We start from the raw sequence: 27,317 nt of genomic DNA on the forward strand, positions 1-27,317 counted from the left end.
TATCACTTTGTATTCGCTGATTGCTGAGAACCGAAGGAAACACAAATAGATACAAGCCGTGGAAACCAAGTCTGAAACACGGAAAGCAAATAAAGAGGCGGTTCTCAGAAAAGGCAGAAGCAGAAGTAGACTAAGTAATGCTGAGCAGTCACTCCATAAGGGGTAATGGAGATGGCTGAGTTGTCTGCTGGGCTGGGTCAATGAAAATTATTAAGAAGCAGCTTCAAAAAAAATCAATAAAATTGTAATCTGAAAATGCCCAAGAAAGTGAAACTAACGGAAAAAGGACCACATGGTTACGGTGCCTGAGTTCTGCTTGAACGTGTCCAATTTTTATTGCTTCCCGTTGTTCCCATAAGGATGCACTGTGCAGTGAGGTTAATGATACGCTCTTCCTCCTCGTTACAGTCCTTGACACAGAAGCAAGGCGCTGGAAGTGGCTCTGCAGGAGCCATTGTTTTCACTCTTCCTGTAAGGGGATGGCTGGACGTTCCTGCCTTCTCTATCTCAATTCACACATGTCTCTTAAAGAAAGATGTACGAAGCTGGATGATCAAAAAGAGCAACAATAACACCACGGCAGCGACAAGTGCTATTTTTATGCTTGCAGAAAGTGGAAGCTGCAAAAGGAGTCTCAGTGACACGGGAACTGTCAGTGAGAGCAGATAATTACACAACGCGAAGCCATCCGCGTGACAATGACTCTAACGAGATAGGAAATGCAATAAAATCAATATCCTATTTACACTGCCGGTAGGATCTCAAAGCCTGAAATTGCCAAATAGCTGTCTTATAAATAAAGAAATCTAAAAATTACCGACTGCCTTAGAGTGTTTCCAGAACTCCTCTGCCAAATGCAAAGTTTACCAACAACGTATCTCAACATCAAAGTTGGAAAAGATGCAGCAGTTACTTCATGGCACAACTGAGGGGTATAATTATAGCACCATCATCAAATTAAGCCGAAACAATGAGCTAATTAACGTCTTGGCCACCTAAAAGCAAAGGACTGGTTAAAGAGAAACACTCTCTAGTCAACTTTGCTGCTGAACATGTGACATCTGTATTGCACTCCAGATGCACAGAGACACTCTCCATACGGGCAGGGCAGCAAAAAGGGATGCTGCTCCCTGGTGCTTCTGTGTACATCCATTACAGCTGCAGCAAGGGAACCCTCCAGCCACGTGCCACTACTTGAGATACATCTCAAAGCCCCTCACCCGGCAGTGACTTACAGCCCTGTCAACTGCAGGCACACCACCACTAACTGCACTGCAAGCCCCACACCACGACTGTGAGATGCCTGCCAACATTACTGTGGCAACCCAGATACTTTGCATAAGATACATATTTTGCTGGTTGTAGTGCTGGAAGTGGTGTTTGAAAGGCTACTTCCATGAGGGTCCAGCTCTGGCAGTAGGCTGGGAAGGCAGCATGACCCCAGAGTTCAGTGGGCTTCCAGGCAGCCTCTCCTCGGACACCTTTATCCTGAGTACAGTTCTAGCACAACCACCTAAAAGCAGCATCGCACCCGAACTTAATGCATCCAGCTTGGTTCAAGAAGCCTGGATAAATAACGAAGGGGCAACATCATAAAGTAAGTGCCCCCAGGAGTGCATCCATCTCTGCCTCGGGCAGAAATAAGGTATTTTCTGAAGTCAGTTCTCCAAGATGTACGTCCCTCATCAAACTGCAACCCGATTCCTACCAGCAGTCAGGGACATTCCTGCACCAACGTACAAAGCTCACAGCCCAGTCTTGTCTTACTTCAGAGTAATGCCATTTTCCAGTCCGAGAACCGTACTGCAAAGTCCATACATTCCCTTTTCCTCAAGGAGCAACTCTAGATAAAATACATCAAGGGAAAGAAATAGAACTGTTGAAAACTTCCTTCTTATTTTGTACTCAGTTGGTATGTATCAGCCTTTACAAAACTGGTAATGGTTCACATTATCTGAAAGCATTAGATGGATGCATACTCATAAATGAAAGCAGGGAAAGGTCAGGCTGCCTCTTGTCCAGCAGGAAGGACTGCTGTGCGTTCAATCCATTGCCATCGATTGATGTATTACAAAGCACTCACATGTCCAACATTAAAACTGCAAAAACTATTCCTGGTAGTAAAACCTTGCCCACATGATTATTCCTTCACCACAGCTTTTACATGGTGTATGTTACAAATAGGAAGTTCTGCATTTTCCTGGCCCTTATGGGGGCATTTAAACCATGCAGTAAGAGCAGCATTTCCCAAGCAAGTCTAAAAACAAGCCTTATAGTAAAAAAATTAGCCTAGTGATCTACCTTTGAATGCTGAGAACCATAGCTCAGATTGAAATAACCAGGAGCTTTAATAACCAGAAGTTCTACTCCAAAACCAAAACTGATCAGCAACCCTGTGCACTTCCAGAAGGCAGAACTTACAACCAGGCTCCTGCACATTAAGACATGCTATCTGACCAACTGGAGGCGGCTGCCAGTTGCACCTACAGCCGTCAGCGAGGACACCCAGCGTGCTGCAGTTTGGGTGTTCTCAAGAACACAGCCACGTGACAGACCTCGGGACAGCAGCCCCACACTGGGACTCAGAATAGAGAGGTACCCTTAGCTGTGACGAAAAGCATAATTACACATTAACAAAAAACACCTCCCCATCGCCAGGTGACTGCTAACGGGTATGTAAAGATAAAACGTTCCTACAAGGCACATGTATGTATAGAACGTGATTGGCAGCACCACGTAGGATGGTGCTACAGCAACCAGCAGTGCCCATGACACAGTGCCCAGAGCTGTGGGACGCAGGGGCTGCGGGGGCAGGTGGTGAAGAACATGCTGTGGGTACTTCTGCTTTCAGCACAACCCCCACTTGGACAGCCCAGCCACTTGTGCAGAGCTGCAGGAGCAGCGGTGACACTGCGGCCATCACATGCCTCTGCCAAAGCACGAGAAAGCACTGAGAGCTGCTCCCATGTCTGCTGCCAGGCCCAGAAAGCCAACCAGCTCTCTTTCCCAAAGGATCCCATGTCCAAAATAGAGTAGTTTCTATTTTTTAACACATCGCGACCTTACATTTGATTTATCTCAAGCGTATCCTTCTGGTGTAGTAAAAGCTTCTACAGTCAGAAAATACGCTGAACCTAAAATGACATAATAAAGGGACATAAAGGTCCCATCCAACTCAAATAATTCTGTGACAACAGAACAAACCCTACGGTTTGCCCCCCGAGGTGTCCGTGGCAGCTCTCCTGAGCCATGCAAGAGTGGAGTGGTGCGGGTACACAGCAGTGCCAGGTGCAGAGGAGCCTTCCTTGGCTTCAGAGATGCCTACAGACAGTGCTCAGGGCACACAGCCTCATGTGTTCTGAACAGTGGATGGCCTCACACAGCTCATAGCTGTGCCTTTGGATAGCAGGCAGACGCTCTATCAGCCAACAGCACTAAGAAGAAACAGTGAGAACCGTATGGCTAAGCTTCATTCTGGGAAAGAAGTGAACCACCCTTAAGACCTTTTTAAAATCAATTTGCCATAATTATTGTTTCGTTTGCTCACCCTGAAGGATGACATTCCTGCTCTGGCACCACCGGCACCACCAACTCACTAACAGCTCTGCACAGCTTGAAGGAAAACTAAGTAGTTTTGACACTTACCACGACAAAAGACAATGCTTACAAGGCACGGAGAACAAGAACACAAAATACCCACGGCAATGATTGTCACTCACACAAAACATGAGTGAAAAAAGTTCAAGTGACTGTATGTGAGCCGCCACCACCGGAAGAAGGAACAGAACTGTGTGTGCTTTCACAAAAAGCAGACTAGCAAAGAGTCATTAAGGAACACATCTGCAGATAAGGAAGCGCCGGTGTGCAGCCAGAGGCTTCCCAGGGACCCCCTCCACACAGAGGCAGGCAGCAGAGCCCCCACGCCTGGAGAACACCGCTCACAACGAAGCACACGGCCGCAGTCCTGCCCTGCCTGCACTGCTGCCTTCTCTTGTCACTGCCTGGGAAAGGAATCCCAAAGTCAGCTTACCTTTTGCCTACGTATTGGGCACTGAAGGGCTCCCATACAAAACCCTACAGGCAGGATTTCACTTCAAACCAAAGGCAATTACCCGCAGACAGGAATGCTGTCTAGGCATTAATAAAGCTTCCAAACATGGGAAGAAGCTTTTTTTTTTTTTTTTTTTTTTTTTTTTTTTTTTTTTTTTTTTTTCCCAGCTTCTGAGAGTTACAGAAAAAATACTATGGTTTACTTGTGTGAAGGAAGCTGTGCTGTGTTTATCAGCCTGCGTGGCTGGCAGGAGCTCTGCCATGGAAACCAGCTGGCACCATGCTGCAGCCGCAGGGCTGGGGCTGCCGGGCTCAGCAGGCGAGAGCTGGGCACCGGCCCTTGGAGTGTGTGCAGATAAGGGTCTGACTGGGGGTGGGGGTTCGCTCTTTCTTTTTCTGCGGTGAATCCAGGCCTAATACTTCAGCCTCGCAACCTGCTCGGGAAACCTGACAGATCTGCCTGGGTCATCGAACTCCCAAAGCCTGAAACCTCCATGGGAAGGGGATGTAGGAGCTCACAGCCCGGGGTTTGCCCAGACCCACAAACGCAGTGAGCTCACTTCCTCTACAGCAGCCAGGTACTGAGAGAGGAGCCCTCCTCCGCAGCATGGCCATGCAGCAATGGTGACACCATGCCACTGGGCACACTCAGCCCACACAGCCCCAGGACACGAGCACAGGACCCTGTGGCCATGTAGCACCCTGTGGCCATGTAGCACCCTGTGGCCATGCTGGCGCGCCGTGCCTGCACTGCCTTTTTTAGCAGGGTGAATTCCCACTAAGTTCTCTGGAAGCAGGCTGGGCCTGGAGCCCAGACATGGCCTGGCTTCCTGAGCCCTTACTCACCCGGCACGGCCCCACACCCTCCCCCAGTGCAGCACGTGGGCAGCGGTGCTGTACCCTGTGCCCAACTGCAGGCATGCTGCTTGGGGGCTGCCTGCTCCGTGGGCACCACTGGGCTCCTCTGGCAAACATGAACTCCCAAAAATCCACCTGAGCTGGGGACTGTTAGTTACATTTGCTACACTTCACTTTTCCTTCCAAGAAGTACCTGCTCTGAGTTCAGCCCAAGGCACGCTGTGCTTTGCCTGGCGCTCCATGACTGTCTCATGACAGTGTTATCATCACTGAGCTTAACAAACAGGGAGGCTAAGTCTATTAATCTTCTGAAACACAACCGGTCCGCAACTGTAGAAACAAAACATCTTACCATGAGATACACAAAATGTGGCACAGTGAGATAAGGGGAAATGCAGTGAGCACTCCCCCATTTTTCCACGTGACTGCAAGCAAGGCTTTCTGTACGAAGCAGCTCTAAATGTAACACTGACGACAAGTGTGTAAGTGGAAAAGAAGGTTGTATTACGACAAGTATGTAAGTGAGACATTCCCCCTTCCCACAGAAGCCCCCAGCCAGGCAGGCAGTGAGTTGCACCTCCAGCAGAAACACCCTGCACATACTGAGGTTCCAGCTGCCACCTGTAAGCTCAGGCTCAGAACTGACAGGTGAGGCACATGCAGCTGGGCTGGCGACCCAGTGCGACGTGAAACCTCACTTTTCCAAATGTCAAATGATGTAACATTCTGATTTTAAGCTGTCTGTGCCTGCAGAAGGTAGACACAGCTCAGGGTTACCCCATCCCAGCTCCCCGTTTTCTGAGCAATCTGCAGATTCCAATGCAAATTCATTCTGAGTGCACTCAGCATCCCAGTGCCATCCGTATGGTTTTATCTTATAAGCTGCTCCCATTTCTAATTGGTACCAAACAGCAATTCAAGCTGCACTAGCGGATGCTTAGGCCCTAGTGAGAAGAAACAGATGAGATCCACAGCAGACGTTTTGCCTTTGCAGTACATTAAAAAGAGTTTTCGAAGCTACATAAATAAGGATATTTTGGATGAAGATACTCTTTTGTAACAATGCAACGTGCACACATAACTCAAACCATGCGCAGTTTCAGCACACAGCAGCTGACAGCACACAGACATGCAAGAACCACCAGCACCGAAGGGATGGCAGCTCTGCCCTGGGGCTGGGCTCACCCGGAGCCGGCCCACACCAAACCTCATGGAGCGCAGCTGGAGCTGCAGGGAGCACAGCTGTGCCAGAAGTGCCCTGCACTATCTCACGAGCTGCTCAGGTCTCACAACCGTGGTGAGCTTCTAAGTGCCCTTCTCCTGCCCTGCTAAGTGCTCCAGGCTCTCACTGACACCGATGGGAATTGCAGCAGCTCACTGCAGAGTGGGTAGCAATAAAAGAGCACTCAGATGTTGTTCTTTTGGTAAACAATTATGGGCCAGTAGGAAGGAAATGTTGTTTACTTTGCTGCATTAGTTGGGAAACTAAGTTTACAATAGATTATCAATAAAAATCTGAGGATGCTGCTCCCCAAGGGGCGGTGGGGACCACCATGTGCAGCATGGATGGAGCGCTTCTCAGCTCTGGCCCTGCTGTGCATGCAGCACTGCAGCGGGAGGTGCCAGGGATCATCCTTCTCACAGGCATCCCTGCATGGTTGCTACCTCTGCATTAAACCTGAGCAAGCAGAATAAAGTGAGTCCTTGAGGGAAACAAAAATAGAGAGGATGCCGTGATGCAAAGCGGTGCAGCTTGGACACTGTACAGAGGGCACAGAACAAGACGTTTATCAGCCCTCTACAAATCTCTTGCAAGATGGACTGCAGTGCGTTGCATTGCATTGCATTACTGACCTCAGTATCATCTTCTCTGCTTCAGCAGCACAGGGCAGCACATCTGCAGTGCTCCCAGGTACAGCCCTCCAGACAGGGCAGGGCTTAAAGGGAGGCAACAAAATCACTCACTGCCCTCAAACGCCTGCCAGAGTGTGATATTTGTCACCAGGGTGTCAGCTAATTCAACCCTTGGCCACTCCATAGGAAGCGGAATGAAGATAAACTCCTTAATTGCTGCTGAGCATCACCAGCAAATGATGAACAGTATCTCAGCCTTAATGAGGTGTCAGAGTGCCAGAGTTTGAGAGGTGGGACAACACAGAACAGAGCTAACCTTTCCCCAGAACTGAAAATGAAACTCTGAACTTCAGCTGGAGCAGCTCAGTTCACATCCACTTCCCTTTACCTATCTTGTTTGGTGCTCCCAAAGCACAGTGAACCAACAGCATTCCCAGCATGACAAACATCAGCAGCAAACCCCAAGCCTTTCCCATGCAATCCCAGGCCCAGAGGGGGATGCTGGCTGCCTTGTATCCACCCGCTCACACCTTCTGCTCAGCACTGGAGTCTCCTTGGCCCGGCCAACACGCGCTCACAGCACCGCACGCCAACTGCTGCCACGCAGGAAGGAAATGTCCTCTGGCCGCGTTTACCCACAGAGCCTTTGCATGCAGCCTGATCTGAGGAACTGCGATGATTCCAGCAGTTAGATAATCGTATAACAGAAAATTTAACACTGAAAGTCTCTGCTTCCACTAGCTGTAGTGATCTGTTAGTGCTCTAAGAGGGATCCTGCCCGTGGCCCTGTTGGCTCACAGGACCCAAAGCCGTGCCCTTTGCTGCTGAGGAGCGTGGCTGCCCGCCAGGAGGTGTGTGCAGGGCAGCACGCGGCCCGGCCCCGCTGTGCCTGCAGGAGGCTTCCAGGGCACCACGCGGAGCACACGGCCCAGCTGCACCTCACAGCGCACCACAGGGAGCGAACTCAAAGGGGGATCTGCTGGGAAAACAGAGGAAATGCCAGCAGCGCTGCGCAGCAGCAAAATGCCAGCGCTGTGGGGTGGCACACGGGCACATCTCCACCCGTGGCAGCTGATGGCGGCTGCTGCAGGACAGCTTCTGTGCTGCTCTGTGGCTCAGGTGAGCTACAAATCGCTCACACACGCCCTGCTTTGCCCACCCATCCCAGTGCCTCACTCCAACCAGCACCCCCGGGCTCAGACCCTGCCCTGCCCCTCAAAACACAATTAATCCAACGATGCCTTTAAGCAACTAACACAATAAATAAGCCCCATGACTCTCTCTGATATATCAGACAAAAAAACACGTTGCCTGCACATCCTCCCTTAACAAGGAAAGAGTGGTTGCACAGCCCTGCATTTTAGCTGGCACGTAAGCCAGGTAGATGTCACAATTACCACAAATCTACACATACAATGCATAAGGTGCTATGTTTGCAAAATATTCTCAGGCCTAGAGACGACTTGGCTATCATGCTACAAATTGCCACTGCTTTCTGTCTGCATTAAGCCTAGCAAAGCAGCCCCGAGGCCCGGCAGCCCAGCCCTGGCACACAGGGAGCCCAGCATCACCTCGCGGCACACAGCCCCGCGCCTTGTGCAGGCACACAGGACGCCCAGCGCCACTGCTCTGTCAGTGCTGGCTGCCCCCTGGCCCCACGGTAACGGCCCAGCACTGCCGTGAGTGCAGCGTTACACGGAGCGCTTCCTGCTCGGTGCCCTGGGATGCAGCGCGATGGCAGAGACCTTTTTTTCCATTGCACCCAATGAGCAGCGCAGCCACTTAACGCTTTAGTATGTGTTACATCGCTCTCCCATCACAGCCACTCGTTAACCCCACTCTCACAGCTCCATTCCGTCTACTTCTCTATTTGACACCTGTGTCCCGCAGCTGCCCATCGCTCCGCAGATCGCCAAACCTTCCGTCCGAGCAGCAGCCGCACGTCTCGCTGGGCTCCTCACGCAGCCCCATCCCTGCGCTTTCCTCTCCCGTCACACCGGCCCTTCAGCTCCCGGCCTGCGGGCAGCGCCCAGCCACAAAGCGGAGCTCCGAATTCAGCACCTCCCCCCATCCCAAAACACACAGAAAGAAACAGAACGGCCGCAATGCTCCGTCTGCCCCAGCCGGCCCCGCACGGCCCGCAGCGCGGAGCAGCGCACTGACACGCCACGTGCCCGGCGCCGACAGCCGCGCACCCGGCCGAGGCCGCTCGGAGCCCCGCCGCGCCCGCAACGTCCCCGCGGCTCCGTGTCCTGGCAGGGCTCGGCCGGCGGCCTCCGGCTGTGCGCGGTTCCCCGGCCCTCCTCCGCCGCCGCTGCCGCCCTCCGCTCGCGGTCCTCCCGGCCCCCGCCCCGCCGCCCTCCGTCCCGCACTAGGCCGCGGGCGAGGCCTGGGGCCGGGCCGGGCCGCACGGCGCTCACCTCTCGCCCTTCCCCGCGGCGGCCCGGCGCGGCCGAGCGCCCGCTGCATGGCGGCGGCGGCCCGGGTTCCCCGCGCGGCTCCGGCCCCAGCGCCCGGCTTCCGCCGCCGCCCCCGCCCGCCCGGAAGCGCGGCCCAGGGGGTTCCCGGGCCCCGTGGTTCCCCCGCTCCGCTCCTCGGTTCGCCCCGCTCACCTCAGGCCTCGGGCGGCCCCCGGAGCGGCGCGGAGCCGGGCGGGAGGCGGCGGTGCTGCTGGCGGCGGAGCGGCGCGGAGCGGCCTGCCTCATCCCCGGCGGGCCCGCGCGCCCCGGTGCCTCATGAGTCACGGTGCCGGAGCCGCTGAGCACACGTGCGCGGCCCCGCGCGGCCGCCTCCGGCTTCGGGAGGGGAAGGAGGAGGCGGGGGGGGGGGGGAGGGGGGGGCGGCGGTGGAAGCGGATCCGCGCAGCGCCCGCCTCGAGCCGGGCCGGGCCCCGCGCTGCTGCCCGGGCGGCGAACCGGGGGCGGCTCCGCGCCGTGCGGCCGGTCGCGCTGCCCGCGGGGACGAAGCGGGGCGCGCGCCGCTCGCTCTGCCCCCGCCATCCCGGCGCGGACGGCGCTTCCTTTCGGGGCGGCCCCGCGGGGTTCCCCCCCGCTCCGCGTCCACCGTCCCGCGCCGCCCGGCAGCGGGGCTCGGCCCTGCGGGGAGCAGAACGGAGCTCCTCTGGAGACGGCACAGAACACCAACGGTGCTCGAGAGCCGTGCCAAGGTGGCTGTGTCGGGCACGGCGGGATGGGGTGCGGACCTGGTGATTTCCTTTCCAACCTTAACGATTCCGCGGTGCTATAAGATCCCCCAGAACGAGCTGCGGGACCGCAGGTCAGTCAGGAACAACGTGAACGTGTCCCTTCGCACCAGGTTCATTTTCACACCCCAGGATCCACCGCCGCAACCTGCCAAACTCGGCCTGGGCAAGTGCAGGACAGAGGCAGCCCGTGAGTACGGAGCGGCCCGCAGCGCAGCGCGGTGCCACCAGCACGGCCCTGGAGGAGCGGGGCGGTTTTGCAAAGCCGGGGCTGGAAGGGCGGCAGCGATCTCCCAAGGTTTAAGGAAAGCGTGAGGAGCGGCCCCTCTCCCAGGCCCGACCCCAGCGGGGTTTGTGCCTTTGGAGCTGCCCTCATGCACCGAGCAGCCTGCTCCAGCGCCGAGGCTTACCGCGCAGCTCCGATGGCTTTCGTTCTGCTTCTTGTCCTTTTCCATCAAACATTCACGCCTTTGAAAATCATGTGTTTTCGGTTCCCTACTTTATATTTTGCTATTTTAATAAAATGAGTGACAGAATTCTCTTTGTCTTTTGGTTTCCAAGCAGCAATCACACCTGAGCCAAACTTATGCCAAAACCTCACAACTATCTGCACCGATTCCAGCTGTTTGCTTTAAAGGTTTTATGTTCTACGGCACACTGATACTCTGATAATACAGAGTGCACTTGAACGGGTGCACACACACACACCTTCCAAAAGCTCACTTTCAGTTGTGTGTTTGTCCCTCAAACCTCACCCTTCTGTTTTCTCCCAGATGGATCCACCCAGACGAGTGTCCCCATCGTGCAGGCGCTGTGTGCCTGCACCTCCCAGTCCCCCATAGCGCAGCTGTGGGGCAGCCGGCCCTATCTGTGCCCCCCAGGCTGTGCTGTGCTGTGCTCCAGCCACGCCATGCTGCTGGCCGTGTCATGCTGTGGCCACGCCGTGCCATGGCCGTGCTGGGCCGCTCTCCCAGCCCCATTCCGCTCAGTGCTGGGCGCAGGCGCAGCTCGCCCGGCTGCCAGCTTGGCCCCAGCAGGAACCAGGGTTTGGGCAGGAAGTTTCCACAGAAGTTGCAACTGCTTTTAGAAACAGAGCATTGCAGGCGGCCACAGCCCCACCTCCACGGAGCTTCTCTTTGCAAAATTAGTTTGTCAGATGAGCGGATGTTCACTGTAAGAGTCCTGCTCTGTGGCAGCGTATTTCACACTCTGCCAAAAGCCTGTCCATGGAAAGGTGTATTTTTGAGGTCCCTCCCCATTACACTCCGACCTGCGGCCCATGGGGACTGACTGCAGCACAGCTACGTGCTCAGCGGCAGAGCTGGCTGCTCACTGGTACCACGTGCTGCAGGAACCAGCACCCCAAAGCTATGGAGGGCTCTGGCTTCCTCATTGCTGGGTTTCTGTCAGGCACCAGGAGAGGGGCTTCCTTCTGCCCAGCCCTGCAGCAGCAGATGCCTTCTGCCAGCCTTTTCCTTCCTGCTGAACATACTGAGGTTTGTGGGTCTGACAGAACTGCCTGTGCTCCCCCTCTTGTGCTTATCTTTGCCCCCTAAGTCGTGTAATTTGTGTCAGTCATTTTGAACATCACTTGCTATCTATGCCCAGTTGTTCCAGAATGTTTATTTTTACTCCATGAATGAAAAAGAAAAGAAAAAAAAAAAAAAAGTAGTGCAACTGAACTGTGTTTTATTCACTGATGGGTACTGAGCTCCTGTCGAGTTCTGGAGCTTCAAGTGATTGCTCAGGATTCCATCCTTTAATCTGTAACAGAATTACACAAACCACTTTGCTATTTGCTTTGACATTTGTTAGACTCGGTGACTACAAGAAGGTAAATTTGCCTTTTCCCCCAGCTGCACTGGAGCTGAACAAGCAGCATCAGGTTTGTGAAAGGTGATAATGTGCTTTGCGGCTTTCACACACAATTCCTTCACTTCGGGGGACAAATGATACCTCCTCTGAGATCTGAACTCCAGCTGCTTCCTTCTTTAGGATTTGTTGTTGTTCTATTGTACAGACTGGCATTAATATAATTAACTTTGCTCTTTGTGCACTCCAATCACAGCACGCAACAGCGTGCAGCGCTGCAGCCCCTTGGGGAAGGATGGCCGCCCCGAGCAGTGCGGGTTGGAAGCTGCCCACGTATGGCACCCGAGGAAGTGGAAGCTGACGGGGCCTTCTGGCATTTCTTTTTGTCTGCTGGAGTTTTTCTCATAAAAACTGAACGCTGAAAGGACGTAAAGGAACAATGATTTTCCTTTGAGGAAATTTGCACTTGTGTTTCAAAGAAGCTCAGTACAGATCAGCACAAATTGGGTGACAATTGGTATCCCGTGTTATTTGGACCTTTCCCTGACTTACATCCCTCTGCCTGTCACCATGTAAAGCGAGGGCACAGATGCAGCAGGCAGATAACTTCAGCACTGATTGCACATGCCTTGGTAGTCCCTGGGAATGAGCACAGTAATGGATCGTTTGTCCCTCTTCCTGTTTCTGTTCTATCACAAAGGAGTACGTGAGCCTGTTTCCGCTCCATGTGCTTACATCAGTACGCTGGGCATTTGCAAAGCCCTTGTTCCTGTCACAGAGTTTTCTGCATGAACTCTTTGTTGCCCAGATTTCTCTTCATTAGCTGCAGTAGGTGGGTGCCTGTGAAAACCATATTTTCCACACGCAGAGCTGGCTGTAACAACCTGCATGTAAGATGTGCGTCCCTACATGGCCCCAGCAGCGAGGCAGCACATGGCCAACAGGGTGCTCTCAGCCAGCAGCTGGCATGGCCACCACAAAGCCCATGCAGCCTCCTCCACCCTACTCATTTCAAGGGCCTTGCCCCAAGGCCATGTCTTGGCTGCACTAACACTTCAGATTTACATCAACTCCTGTTGCTCTCCCATTTTCATAGAAGATGCAATGACTTGCTGGCTCAGCTCCAGGCTGCCTGGGACCTGCAGCCACCTGAGCAGGGCTCTGACCTTGGGGGCTGTGGGATGGTGCCTTTCACCCCCAGCCCCACAGCACTCTGGGAGCCAGGTGGGCAGGCAGGAGCAGCCCGAGCCCAGCATTGCACACCACATCTCCCCATGCTTCCCGCCGGCGGCACAGAGCTCCACACCCAGCGCCAGACCCAGCCCTGCCACCACCTCACTGCCGGCACGGCACAGGGACCCAACAGGAGCCCTTTGTGAAGGCTGAAGCAAAGGCAGTGAGGATCAGAGCTCAGTTCAGAACCAGCTGAAGATGTCCCAGGATGTCGGGCAAGTGTGTGCGACACACTCACCTATCTGCTTGTCAGCTCCCCAACGCCAGCAGTGCTACTGGATGAGAAATGGGCCCAGAAAGCTCATTCTCTGTGCTGCACACCTGGAAGCAGAGCTGTGCCCAGCAGAGCAGCCTACTGCTGCACATGAGGCATGGTGCTCAGGGCATGGCTGTAGTACCAAGCCCTCACCTCTCCTGCTGCAAACCAGAACCTGCTGTGCCGTGCTGCATGCTCAAGGCATGCCTGGTGCCTCCACTCATGCTGTCACAAAACAAACCTCCTGCTCCCGTTTTCCACCTTTTTGCTGGCCTTCACGGAAGGCAGATCACACATAGTTTCAATTGCAGACCCAACATGACTGTGGCCCTCAGGAAGCTCTTTTTGTTCAAAAAGGGCCCTTGTGCTCTTTTTGTTCAGCACTAGTAAGGCTCACGTTCTCTAAAGGGGTCTGACATTAAGTTTCAGCCTTGTCTGAATGTAAGAAAGTGATTCTTACATCCCTTTTGTCACAGCATAAGTTCTTCAGTGAGGAACTTCTGCTTCTGCTCTGCAGCAACATGGAGGCACCCCATTTGTGCTGCTGTGTTAGAAGAGGCTTTGCTGTGGCGATATACCGACACACGTGCCTCAGGAAAGGCAACGGGCACACTTCACATCCGGCACTGCTCCAGCTCAAAGCCTTGTGTCAGTTTTAAGTGATACGACTTCTATGAAAAGCAGTGGAACTTCTAGAAAAACTTCTACAAGTCCTCAGGTGCACAGATGAGCAGAATCGGCACTAAGAATTTCACATCAGTTGCAACATACAGCGTGCATTCTGCCTAACAGTGACTTAACGGCCGTTTAACCAACAGCGGGGGCCCATTTCCACTCACTGCAACCCCCACAGTGAGAGGCACGGCTGCCTGTGGGCTCAGGGAGCTGTGGACACACGGCCTCAGCTTTCCTAGCAGAGCAAGAACCCGGCCCGATGGAACGCTGATCCACGGAACTCAGGAAAAGCTGGAGAGGCTCTGAGGGCACCATGTCTGTCCAGCGGTGCCAGGCGAGCTGCCTGCGTCCCTGTCATGTGTGCCACATCCCACAGAGCCCACGCGGAGAGGTCTGCATGGCTATGACTCGGGGTCTGGCCCCAAGAGACAGCAGTTGCCTTTGCTGTGCCCAGTGAGCTCAGAGAGCTTTACATAAAGTTCACCAAGTAAAACTTCCAAGTTTCTTTGCCACGTTCCTTATGCCTTCCCAACTTATCTGACAAAGTACATGCAATAAGACACAGTATAACAAAGCAGCATTCCAAGCAGCTTACCGTAACCTCCCAGGGCACTGCACATCGTTCTGCCGTGAGCATGTGAGGGTGCAGCCAAGACAGCACACTGCTCCCGCCCGCCTGAATGCCCGCCTGGCTTCCGCCTGCGCACAGCTTCAGTGCTACTGCTGGCCCACAGTGCTGTGCTGCTCACTGCACGCTACTCACTGCATGCTGCTCACTGCACGCTGCTCACTGTGGGCTGCTCAATGCATGCTGCTCACTGCATGCTGCTCACTGCATGTTGCTCACTGCATGCTGCTCACTGCATGTTGCTCACTGCATGTTGCTCACTGCGCACTGGTCACTGTATGCTGCTCATCAGCAGCAGGCTGTTCCTGACCCTGGGGGCAAATGCAACGATAGTGCCTTCTGAACTCTATGGGTCTAAGAACGTGGAATTAGCTATTCCGGATAGCACAGAGCAGTTCCCATGGTGACAGGCTGCGGTTTGCATATATATTTTCTTACAGAAGCAAAATTACTGACAGCTAATAAAAAAAAAAAAAGCCGCGCTAGGGGAAGTGCTTTGCATTGCAGTCACATCCTTGGTGACAGAGCCACCGCCCGCTGGGCACGGCCGCGTGCTTCAAACTCCCCAATGGCGAGTGCCGGGCCTGGCTGCTAATCGGGTGCTGCACCCAGTGTGACGAGGCCAGGCCTGGGGGTGAGGGCTGTGGGTGGTGCCCGGGCCCCACGCTCCCTTCCTGCACCGGGCCTGCATGACACAGATAAGGGCTGCACGGCGCACAGCTGCAGCCCTGAAGAAGGGGAATGTGGCTGGTGCTCCTGCCACAGCCACCACAGTGTTGGAACCACTCATTGAGGTGACCACCAGCACTGTGGCCGCTGTGGCTGAGGCTGTGGAAGCCACTGGAAGCACCCAGTGCTCAGCCTGGGGTGGAGACTGTAGGAGGGATGTCTGCCAGCACTGGGCTGGGCACTGGGCAGTTCACAGGGAGGAAGAAGTGTCGTGAGGCTCCCACTGCGCTGTGTGCGGCCCTTTTGGTGTGTGATGGGTGAGCAGCTGCAGGCCGTGCTGTCTGTGCCAGTCTGCATCCTGCCAGGGCTGTGCTCCTGGCTGGTGGGGGGCAGCTGCAGCCTGGGCAGGCAGCGTGCAGCATGCAGGGCTCTGCCACGCAGCTATCAGGAAAAACGTAGTTACCTTCTCCAGCAAGAAGTACTGCTCTCCCCTCAGACGTAAGCAGCCCTTCCCAGGTGGGGCACTCAGAATTAAAGGCAGATCCAGAACGTGGCAAATGTTCCAAATCTCGTGCCCAAATTCAGCTGCTGATCAATAATAAATTCTGCAAAGCGGGAATGATAAGGTAATTGGCTGGCTTTGTTTGGGTTTACTTCAGAGTTATCTTTAGTTTACATTCTCTTAATGCTCTCCTCCCATTTGTTCTTATGCCAACACCACACCGCTGCAGGACTGCACTGCAAGCACTGGGAGCTCCCGGTATAATAAAGTGTTCACGTGGGCATTAATCGGTATTTGAGTATTTCTGATCTATGACACCCATAGAATAAAATTAAGATCTATTTCATAAAAGCTTGACTCAATTATTTCATGACTGGTTCTTCAAAAGGCTGCAAAGCCATTTAGGAATAGTCATCCCTCACTAGGCAGGTATGCTGCCTAAGGACACTTCAGAGAAAGCATTGCTTTCCTTCGTTGGAGGGCTGGGAGAGCCCTGCAGTCCTGGGCAGGGAGCACAGCGCGGGGCTGGAGCTGAGCCACCCGCAGAGCATCGTCCCGACCGAGAGCTCCTGTGGCTGCAGGGCTGCACAAATCGGGGTCATGGAGGGAACTGCAGGGCTGTTCAGTGATGGAGGGACCACAGGGAGACCATGCTGAAATGCTGAGAGATGCTGTGTAAATACACAGCTGGGAAACATTCGTGCTCTGATGAATGAGCAAAACAACTAATTAACTGCTAATTAAAGATGAACTTGTTGGCACCTTGTACTTGGATCGTGGTTTGCTTTTTCTTCGTGCTGGTTTTGCATCCAGCTGAAGTGCCACCAACAGCTGACTGCCCGGGTAGATCGATGGCCTTGGGCCATGCTTTCCACCCTGCTTTTTTCCTTGCTGTTATTATTGCTTCCAAAGGGTTGTCCGAAGCCTGAAGACCTCCATGGGCCTTACTCAGCCGTTACTGAAATAACAAGTTCCCGGGGAGGGGCTTTCTTCCCTCAGAGCCCAAATTGTCTTCAGAGGGAATTCACCGGAAGGAGGGCAGACAAAACCCCAGGAAAAATGTCACTATCTGGCTTCTGCATCCACCCTGAAACCAAATCTTCGTTGCTTGGCAGCTCATCAATGCTTGCTGCATGTTCCTCAGCTGAAGTCATAGTCCTCTGTTTGTGAGTTGTTGCTGTGGAGATGGAGATGGCTGCACCACAACACAGAAATATTATTCCAGACAGCAAAACAGCAGAAGAACTGAACAAAATGTTGGTGTTGTTTTGGTTTGTTTTTTCTTTTCCCTACACAAATGTAATTAGCAACTACTAACCCTCTTCAGAGAAAGCTGTGAACCTCTCTCTGAGCGTGGTGTGCTGGGGGCTGTGCCTGCAGCCATGAGCACAGCTGTGTGGCAGACAGGTGCCTGTGCACACACAGCACAGCCATGCACAGCACAGCAGCACGCTGCTGAGCACAGCCATGCACTGCATGGCCAAGCACCACACAGCAAGCTCTGCACCACATGCTCGGCCTTCTGCACTCCACGCGCTGGCAGTTGTCCGTGACTTGGTTTTTCCAGCCTGAAAATGCAAACACATCAAGATGTTCAATTAGTAGTTCACTTGAAGAAGCTCTGAGGAGCAGCTGAGATGGCACGGCAGCCATTTGAGGCACCTCCGAACTAGAGGAGCACACGATGACATCACTTTGCAGAGCAGAGCAAAGCTGAGGGACCCAGAGCTGTCACGGGCAAGCTTCAGTTTTCCTGTTGAATACAGAGAATGCACGGAGATGGCAGCAGGCTCTGGGTCAAGGCCCTGACTGTGTGGAAGTAGACCTCCAGCAGGTGCCCATGGAACAGCTGTACTGGTGACTGATGGCAAAAGCAGGCCGTTCAATTACTCCTGGTGTGCAAACAACCCTACATCACTTCATTTTTGAGTCAATAGTAACACCAACACAACTGATCTCACATGCTTCTGTAAGCTGGGGGAAAAGAGTATTTTCCTGCACTATTTTCTCTTTCTGCGTGGAAGGCTCTGTGTCCTCAACCCATCAGTAGCCATAATGCTTTCCTGTTGGAGTTGACATGTCTTATTTCCATTATTTTTCTGAGCTTTGCTGAGGTCTTCAGCTCTGTGCAGAAAAGCGGTGATTCCAGCAGGGGCCAGGAGCATTTTGTTTGAAAGGAATAAGGACACTGATTAATGTGGAAGCAGTTATCTGAATCGGAGGAAACGTGGGAAACATGTGGACAATCTGTGTTCCCCCAGCTGGGAGATAAGTCTCCTCTCTGACCGTTCAATTGCAGTGCTTGCAGATAACAGCTCTGCCTTCCTGCCATACATCTTGTCTAACAGATCCAGACTTGGGAACACCGTTCTCTTTCCTGATATGGGAACTGGTAGCAGGACCCCTTGTCTGTTTTTAGAAAGTACCAGTGTAGTTTATAATAATAAACTGGGGTAGCAGCAATCTCTCTTGTCCCTTCTTTAGTTGCTTAGGACAGTTTTCAGTTTTCCATTAGGAGCTGCGTAGCTGAAATGCACATCTTCATGCACCAAACCGAGCATGAACCCCTGGGCTCATTTCTCATCTCTCCCCCTGCCTCCCAGTTAACACCTGACCTGCTGCTGGACCTACATTGCTCTCTCCAGGTATCTCCGTCCCACGCACAGCTTGCATTAGCAGAGAGCTGCTAGGAGGCCCTGGTGATACGTTTTACCCACTGAATATGCAGCTCACTACCTGGTCACTCCTTGCTGCACAAGGCGGCGGCAGCAATGGGCTGAATGTACAAGAGCATCTCTTGCTCTCCCGATCCCCTGTGGCCATAGTTATTTTACCTCATTTATCTTTCCTTCCAGAAAAATTCCTCTTTTTGCCAAAATACGATAATGGTGGAACAACTTCCAGTTCTTACTTGTCTGGAGTGCAACACTTCAAGTGTAGCAGTGCAGAGTGTGTATTTGGAACAACAGAGTCTGAGTCCAGCAGAACCCTGACAGCAGCTCCAATACAGGGGTAAATTGCCCCAGAATTGGTGGTGGGTGGGAGATAGGTGGGCTATGGGCGGGTAATTGGTGGGCACAGTTCTGGGCCCAGAGCTCGGAGCAAACGGTGCATCTCCTCTGCCAGCCACCAGGTGCTGCCCAGGCAGATGCTGCAGCCAGTTGCTGAGTGGTTGTTTAATACTGAACTCAAAATGTGAGCTGCTGTGCTGACAGAAGCTGTGAGCGCCGGCCTGTTTGCATGCTCTGGCATTTTGGCACTCAGTCAGAGTATTTGCTTCCCAAGAGCATCTGATACAGCTGTGATCCAAAGGATCACATTTTAAAAGTATTTTGTTGCAAAACTGTCAAGTTGCTCAAGTGGAAGTGCATGGCGACTGCTCTTCCTCAAAGGACTCAGCGGTTTCAGGAATGGGAGGTTTTAAGGGATCCCAGCTGTCAAGCCAGAACACAACCATCCTTTTTCCCCAGACCTTCCACAGACACAGCAGCTGATAAACAGGAGCCCGTCAGAGTGGCACTGTCTGGCTTTGCTGCTGAAATGCAAATACCTGTTGAAAGCTTCGGGTCAGTGCAGCACCAGCAGCAGCAGAACGGCCGTGGGAGAACTCACAGTGACGGCACGTAGCTGTGCTGCAAGGCTGACATGGCCAGCAGCAGCGCCAGGTGGGGCACAGTGCCTGTCCTGCCATGGGGAGAGGAACTGCCCTGCAGGGTCCAACTGCAAGCAGATGTGGGCCATGGAGTCACAGCATCCAGCTGTATTGAAATCATCACTTATAATGAAAGTAACACACAGGAACTGGAGCCCCACAATACCTCAGGCAGACAGGCAGAGTCCTGCTTTCTCCTTTCTTACGGCTCGTCTGGCTGCATGCTGCACGCTGCCCTGCACACCGCTCTGTGACGGCGGTTTGTTTCACACCCTCCTGTCAGCTCTGGTGAAAACAAATGTTGGTTTGCTCCTGTTTTAGCATTTCAGCACTGCGAGCCAACAAGGAAATGATATTCCTCTCCTTTTATGGCCTTCTGCTCTGGCCTGGCTGGAACGGGAGCATTTTGGTGACTGTGATGGATCTCTGTTGGACAAACTCAGAATAGCTGCAGGCAAAGAAGCCAGGCCTGCACACAGCACCTGCACACACAGTGTGCACACAGCACCTGCACAAACAGCAGCACGTGCACACACACACTGTGTGGAGAGCTCCTCATGCACACCTCGGGCTCCCAGGGCCCTCCAAAGTCTCTGGCTGCCACTGGAGCTGCATTTATCAAACCTGATAGCAAACAACCAGCCTGGCTGCCTCTGCCTGCACTCAGCAGGGCCGTGGGGGTTCCCACAGCAGCACAGGGGGACGGGAGCACAGCTGCATTGAGCCGGACAGGAGCACAGTGTGACTGAGCGCAGCCTCATGCAGGGCACTGTGGTTCTTTTCTGTCTGCACTCATTTAAAAAGCAAATTGCAATCCATGCTATACCAAAACGCTACAGTTTGGGGAGCTCTGGTGTTGGAGCTCAGCCATAAACATGCCAACAGAAGTGGTGCTCTGGGTTTGGTGCTTTTAAGGGGAAACACATGAGGGAAGAACAGTGCAGGGTGAGATCCATAAAAGTATTTGTCTTATATGTGCATTTGACCAATGGCACCAAAGGAAAAATGTGGCCAGTGGATGGTTTTCACTTCTGCACTCTCCCTTGCAGGGGTTGGAGGGCAGCCCAGCACCCCCAGAAACATGCCTGAGTTCTACCAGTCCCATATCCCTGTACTGGCGCTGCTATGGGGGGTGCTCTCAAAAACACCTCTGTGCAGGCTGCAGCAGGCAGCACATCCCCACCCTGTGTATAAGAAGCAGAACTCAGCCAGCAAAGCTCACACTCACAAGCTCAGGACATAATGAGGCACAGGGCGATAACTCCACGGCCCTGGGTTAATGATTATCTGACTCCTTAAACGTAAGCTGGATCTTCCGGCTCCATATTTAAAGTTATGCTCCTTATAGCAGTGCTACAAGAAGCAGTAGCTTCTGTAAATGCTGAGCACGGAAGAGTTTTATAGGAACCTGCCTTCGGGTAAATTATTGCTGGTTACTTTGGGGTTCGGTTGTTGTTTTGTTTTTGTTTGTTTGTTTATTTGTTAGTTTTGCTTTCCTTTCTTTGTGAAGGGAGCACTCTGCACTGGGCACATGCAGAGCCCAGGGCCCCACCAGGCAGGGGCTGATGGGGCACAGTGCTGGGGAGGCAATGGGGAAAGAAGAAGAAAGAAAGGAGAAGTAAAAAAAAGGAAGGTGAGGATCAACCGCTTTCACTGCAACTGAAAGCAGAATGTGGGGAAGGACACGCCTGGGGTCAGTGAGAAGGGCGCTGAGGAGCAGGAGAGCGGTGCACAGCAGAGCTGATGGCAGTGGGAGGCCCCGTTCCCCTCTGCCTCCACCCATTACAGCATCCTCCTGCAGAGCTGTGACCCCACAGCCGCCGGAGCTCCAGTTCCTCACCATTTCCCAACACCTTTCTGTGAGCCCACGTGCCTCTCAGCACAGTGTGCCATTCAGCCTCACCGCCTGCTAAGGAGCTCCTCGTGGCTGCACCATCTCTTGTGATAACGTCACGGAGTGAACATGGCGAGGCATGCACTGCCATGTGCTGCAATAAGCAAAACCAGCATCTGTTGGACAAGTCCACGTGGCACCACTGAGAAAGGAACAACAGTCAACAAACAACAGTGTTCTCAGCTACCTTCAGACAAATCACAAAAGCAGCACTACGCTGGTGGCTTGGTGCTCAGCTGCTGATTTGTGTGCTTCCATCCCACGTTTGCATTTACAGCCGAAATCCTTCCAAGTTCAGATTTCCTCACACCCGGATGCATTCCCTCGCACTGACCACACACCGGTACGGCACTGCCGGCCCTCCCAGCACCTCCCACCACAGCCCGTGCTGTCCCAGCAGGAGCAGGGCAGTGGCTGCTGGTGAGGCTGCAGTGGTTGGAGCACTGGTTCCATCGGGGGGGCGGGGTCAGCTCTTCTGACACCTTTCACAAGGAAGAAGCCTCTAAAATCTTACCTTTAAACACTGTTAAATGTCAGAGGAAGAAGCAGCAGGATTCCTTCCCAAGGCCTCTGTACACAGAGGGAATGCATTTGGCTGCCACAACAAAACTGACTTTTTGTTGGGTTTGTTTTCTCCAGATTGTACCAGTAAGGACAGGTGAGATGTCCCTACAGGAGCACATCTCCATGTAGCTGCAATATCCCCACCGCTGCTCGGCTGCCTCCCCCTGCACGTCTCCTCCCAGCATAGAAGCTGCCGAGGAGCTGGGCTCAGTCTGTGAACAATCAGTGTGCACCTGCACAGCTCTCAGGAGCAGCCCTGCACAAAGCTGGGGTCCCTCACTCAGACCCAACACCTCCCACACACTGCACTGCCCGGCTCTGCTGCGCCTGACAGACGTGCACAGAGCAGAGTGCCACTCCCATCCCAGCACCGAGCACTGCATTGCACAGGGCTCCTTGCTGGCACCCACGCTGCTCGCTGCAAGGAACATTTATTTTTAGGCTGCTGACCACCATTGAGACGTGCTTGGACTGCTTTCAGCCTGACTCACCGTGGAGCTGCTGTGCTCCTGTGGCCAAGTTCTGTCCCCACCCAAAGTGGAGGAAAACGGAACAAAATAAAATGCAAAGACCTGGACTGGGCCCAAGGCCTCAAGAGTGCCCCCAGCGTCCTGCCCTGCTGTGCCACTCGCTGTACGGGGCACTGTGACCAGGCAGCACAGCTCTCACTGCTGGGACAGCAGCTCAGGGCAGGCAGGGCAACAGCTGCAAGTGGGCACAGCTATGAGTTAACTGGAAAGAGAGAAGCAGTGGATCAGACTTTAAATATTCAAACGCTCAGATACTGAAGCCACCCATCAGCCTCAGTCCCATCAGGGCAGCAGTGCCACACAACTGCCGAAGGGACCGCCTGGCTCTAGGCTGGTGCAGGGAGTCAGCATTTGGTGCTTTGATTTCCCTGAGCTGCTTCCCACACCAGGAGGAACAGGGCCGTACATCCTGCAGCACAGCATCAGTTCCATTCCGTGCTCTTCAGCTGAGCCTACCATGACCTCCATGCTCCTGGCCAACACCTCGCCACATCGCTGTGGCTCTGTGGGAGCTGCAGAGCAGAACTGCTGCCTTATGCTTCCCCTCTGTGATGGTTTGCAGGGGGTGATCAGGCAGAACCAGCTCCTTGTTGCTCCTCTTTCAGTGCTGTGAGCAGAAGGGCCGGGAGGCCCATAGCTGCATGTTCTGTTCTCAGAAATAATTACCTGAAGTTAAGCAAACCTCTACTTGTATCCTAAAGCTAGATTTGCCAAGAAGAGGCAGGAATAAGGAAATGCATGGATGAAATTCTCAAGAACAAAAACAATGCATCACTGGGAGCCCTACTGGTGTTCTGCAGCCAAGTCTGGCAGCATGAAGAAAGCAGCCTGCACACAGCACAGCTCCTGTAAGGCCTGCCTGGCCCACCGCCCAGCACTGCTCCCTCCTCCTGGCCTTGGTCTCAGGGGGAAGCAGCCACCCTCCCAGCCTTGCTGCCAGCTGAGTCTGTCCACCTCTTTGCATACCTCCTTTGGTGAACATCCTTGGTGCCAGCCCAGACAGACAGGAGATGTAAATGGGTGCAGCTATTCATGCCAAAACACAAACCCCGGGAGCTGCAGAGCAGGCAAGGAAGTCACGTATGCAAAGGTGGCTCCACATGGAGCCTGGGCAGCACCCAGCTTCAACACATCTCCCCAGGCTTGGGTCTGGTCCGGCACCAACTGGCAGATCGCTGATCACAGAAGATGTATGACGACAAAATTTCCTGCTGAGAAATGTCACAACAATGTTTTATTTGCAGTCTCAACAGAGCACAGTATACCCTATGCTGAGTGCAGTGTTGCACTGCCCGCCACCAGCTTCCCCTGCCTCTGTCCTGCTGGAGACAAATCGGCAACAGGCACATTCAGAGGGACACCCTCAGCTCCTGTGTGTTCTGTCACCTGAACAAAGCTACCTAAGGAATAAAGCAGTGCACGCTGCTAGTGCTCTCCCACACAGCTTTCCCCCAGTTCCAGTGCCAGAGCTCTCCCCAGCGGTTCATTTGCTTGAGCTTTTCAGCCTACCCAAGATCTGCACTACTTTTGCCATCAGCATCTCTCGGAAGTGGTCCCCCATTAGGAAGTAGAACACGGGGTTGATGGCGCTGTTGAGGAAGGCGATGGGCCGGGTGATGATGTAGGCGGTGTTGATGGCGCCCTGGGTGCACACGGACATGTTGAGGGCTGGGATGCGGGAGGCGAGGCGGACATTGCGCATCACATGGTATGGGGTGAAGAGCAGCGAGAAGGCAGCGACAGCCAGCACCACCAGGGTGAGCGGCCTCTCAAGAGCCAGGACAGAGCTGCTCTGCTCCTTCCAGGTCTTCAGAAAAAGCAGCATCTTCACGTAGAAGAAGCACATGACAGCGAGGGGGATGAGGAACCCAAAGAGCGTCAGGAGCAGACTGTAGATGAGGCTTTTCTCTGGGTCCCCAGAACTCGCGTAGTCGAGGCACGTGAAGTTATTGGCTGGTGTCACTGCCTCCAGGAAGAATGTCAGAGGCAACAGCTCCAGTATGACCAGGACCCAGACAGCAATGCACACAATGAAGGCTGTCTTCCTCTTCTGCAGAGCGTGTTCTCTGAAAGGGAATCTCATGAGCATGTACCGGTCGATGCTGATGACGGTAAGGAAGAGGATGCTGGTGTACAGGTTGACGTGCAGCAGGAACCTGTTGCTGTGGCACAGGATGCTTGAACCTATCCATTGGCCTTGGGAGTAGCTGTTGACCAGGATCGGTAAAGTGCACAGGAACAGCAAATCTGACAGCGACAAGTTGAACAGGTAAATATTGCCAGTTTTCCACTCCTTCAGGCAGAAGATATAACCGAGCACAACAACGCTGTTCCCAATGGCACCCAGAGCAAACTCCAGGCTATACATGGTAGAGAGGTAACCCTTCTCCAGGGCTCTTCCCAGCACCTGGCAGCCATCTGTCCCATTCACAGCCTGCGAAGGCAGAATGAAAAAGCAAAAATCAGCACAATCAATCACGTTGCTGCTGTTGTATTGTTGCTGCAACAGGTCAACACGGCATGCCGCTTCCCTACGGCCCAGGCAGCAAGTAAGTGCGAAGATCACACCTTGCTTGCACAAGGTTTCTGCTCTCAGCTGCTGTCAGGTCTCAGCGAGCAGCAAACAGCCGGCAGAGCCCCGCAGCGCGGCTGGGCGGTGACACCCCGCAGGCAGCGGCCGCTCGCAGCCCTCGGCTCCTTTACACAACTTCCGTCCGCGCTGCCCTCGCAGTACAGCATCAGCCCCATTTCCAGAAGGATGCGCTCAGCAGCACGGCCACACTGACGGCATTTCTCGTTTCTCAGAACTCTGTGAGAACTTCCCAGGCTGCGTGTGTTGAACGGATGGAGCCATTCGTGGCGTGTTCATGTTTCTGCTTGCACCGCAGCACCAGGATGGCACAGAAGTGGTGCGGGTGGAGCACATCACCCCACTCCCGCACATTCTGGGGCAGGAGTGCTGAGCATCCCTATGGAGCAGAGGGCTGCCCCGGGGCACTGCGGCGTGGCTGTGAAGAGCGAGCACTCCCGGGGAGCTGCATCTCACAGGAGGCTGCTGGGGGAGAAACCTTGCTTTTGTCCTGGGGGTTTGGTTACGTAAATGCTTTGTTTCAAAGAAATCAAGCAGAGGCACAGGTGCTCAGCTCCCTTCCTAAGGGAAACACCCACCTGCTGCTGAACGTCCCCAGGGGCAGCAAGAGCAACCTGGTCAGAGCGCAGGGGAACACTGAGTGTTAGAAAAGGAGAACGTGGGCTCCCACCAATAGGGAGTTAAGGTTCAGTTCTGAAAGGACATCAATGTGACTGCCACAAATTCTGCGTCAGACTGGAGAAGGACACAATTTGCAGATACAGCTTCTCAGAGCTGCTCTGGTGCCTGAAGCAGGCTTCCCTGCTCAGAAGCCCCTATTCTCGAAGTGCCACACTGTGCTCTGCAGGCAGCTCACAAGACAAAACAGGCACAGCACACATAGCTCCCCACAGCAGTACCCACCCCTCCCTGTGTGCCCCAGAGCACCTCAGAGTCCTCAGGACCTGGAGCCAGATCAGCATCGGGCACACCTGGGCCCTGGCTGCTGGGATCCTGCAGAACAGCTGCAGAAGTGACCACACTGCCACCAACACTCCAAGTACAAATAACAACTAGCAAGCTTCTGCAATGGCAGACATGTTGACACAAGCAGCAGAAGCAGAGGGGCTGCTGGCTTGCAATGGGTGAGACTATGCAGGAGTTCCCCACAGAGCAGGAAAGGGCACAGCATGCAGCTCTGCACGCAGCTCCCCATGCAGGAGCATTGTGCAGCTTACCATGCTGGGGCTGCTCCCTCGCTGAGTTCACACCAACCATCCCTCAGTGGAACCCCTCCGACTGCCAGAGCTCGGTGCACGGCAAACGCTTTATCCTGGTTTGCATGTGATGCAGACGTTGGTGAGTCATGCGGAGGCGCAATCTGTGTGGCCGCACATCATCAGGAAGCTGCCCCAACTTTGTGCAGGACCAGCGAGAGGCAGAGGAGAAGTTCTCCACATGCTGTGGGTTGCCCTGTGTACAGCACAGTTACACAACCAGAAAAGAACCAGCGCGAGCAGTGCCTGCCCAACTCACAGTGCTGCTGTGCAGCCAGCACCACCACCAAGCGATGAGGCGGGATGGATGGAGACAGCTATAAAGCACATTGCGGTTCTGTTTCACTCAGAATTCCTCTTCCAGGCCTGTTTATCTGCTGCACCAGCTCGTGGGGCAGTTCAGGGGCTCTGCCACAAGCAGCAGTGCCATACACCTGCTCACACAGCTAGCAGCAATGCTCTGCATTCACTTCATACCCAGAGTGCCAGATCTGGCTGTTGGGAGACAGCTGCTAACACCCGAGCTACATCTTCCTCTTTGCATCACTATCATGATATGAGCCATAAAAAATTCAAAACGGAATGGAAGGGGCAGCAAAGAAACATATCACATGATGGTCAACCCATCAGTGATGACTCACCAGTCATCACTCATGGGCAATGGAGGCAGCTTGCAGCAGATGAGGTGCTGCAAGACAAGCAGAGGTGTTGCCAAAGAAGCTGACCTTAAGGGAGCAGCCAACGTGAGACCGCTGCAGTGGGTATCCCAGCAGGCAGATGTGCCCACCCAGCCACTCAATGGAGCTGGCCTCATACACTCTGATAATAGCAGAAGGCCACTGCTTTGTCATTCTATAGTAAACATGAGTATGAACAGAACACTGACAGCTCAGAGGGAAGGAGAGAGTGGGGAGCAACACACTTCCTTGACAGAGCTTTCCCCTTAGAATCACAGAATTGCTCAGGTTAGAAAAGGCCTTAAAGATCATCAAGACCAACTGCAATCTAACCACACTACCTTCTGATCTGTTTCCAGCTCTGCTGTTCTATTGGGCACAAGAGGTTTAGAGCTCTCCAGACACGGAGGACAAC

The 27,317-nt window shown here is 53.7% G+C and overlaps 2 protein-coding genes across 10 annotated transcripts in view; both read right to left on the bottom strand.

Annotated features, from left to right (window-relative positions):
- The window catches only part of MBNL1 (muscleblind like splicing regulator 1), a 44,234-nt gene extending 29,566 nt beyond the window's left edge, over nucleotides 1-14,668 (bottom strand). The window contains exon 1 of one of the 9 annotated variants that reach the window (XM_072343929.1): nucleotides 14,536-14,668. The gene's annotated coding sequence lies outside the window, so the exon portion shown is untranslated. Of the gene's footprint in view, nucleotides 1-9,182; nucleotides 9,286-9,374; nucleotides 9,553-14,535 lie in introns of those variants that run through there. The other 8 variants (XM_072343938.1, XM_072343928.1, XM_072343933.1 and 5 more) reach the window with 8 other exon arrangements.
- An 8,918-nt stretch (nucleotides 14,669-23,586) lies between these two features.
- On the bottom strand, nucleotides 23,587-26,292 carry SUCNR1 (succinate receptor 1). Its single transcript, XM_072344680.1, has 2 exons — nucleotides 26,187-26,292; nucleotides 23,587-24,813 (listed from the first exon to the last, which is right to left on the bottom strand). Exons 1-2 carry the CDS (start codon nucleotides 26,187-26,189, stop codon nucleotides 23,863-23,865), a joined length of 954 nt encoding a protein of 317 aa, XP_072200781.1. The 5' UTR covers nucleotides 26,190-26,292; the 3' UTR covers nucleotides 23,587-23,862.
- Nucleotides 26,293-27,317: the final 1,025 nt, after the last annotated feature.

Source organism: Excalfactoria chinensis, chromosome 9 (assembly GCF_039878825.1).
Source record: "Excalfactoria chinensis isolate bCotChi1 chromosome 9, bCotChi1.hap2, whole genome shotgun sequence".
NCBI classification, from domain to species: Eukaryota; Metazoa; Chordata; class Aves; order Galliformes; family Phasianidae; genus Excalfactoria; species Excalfactoria chinensis.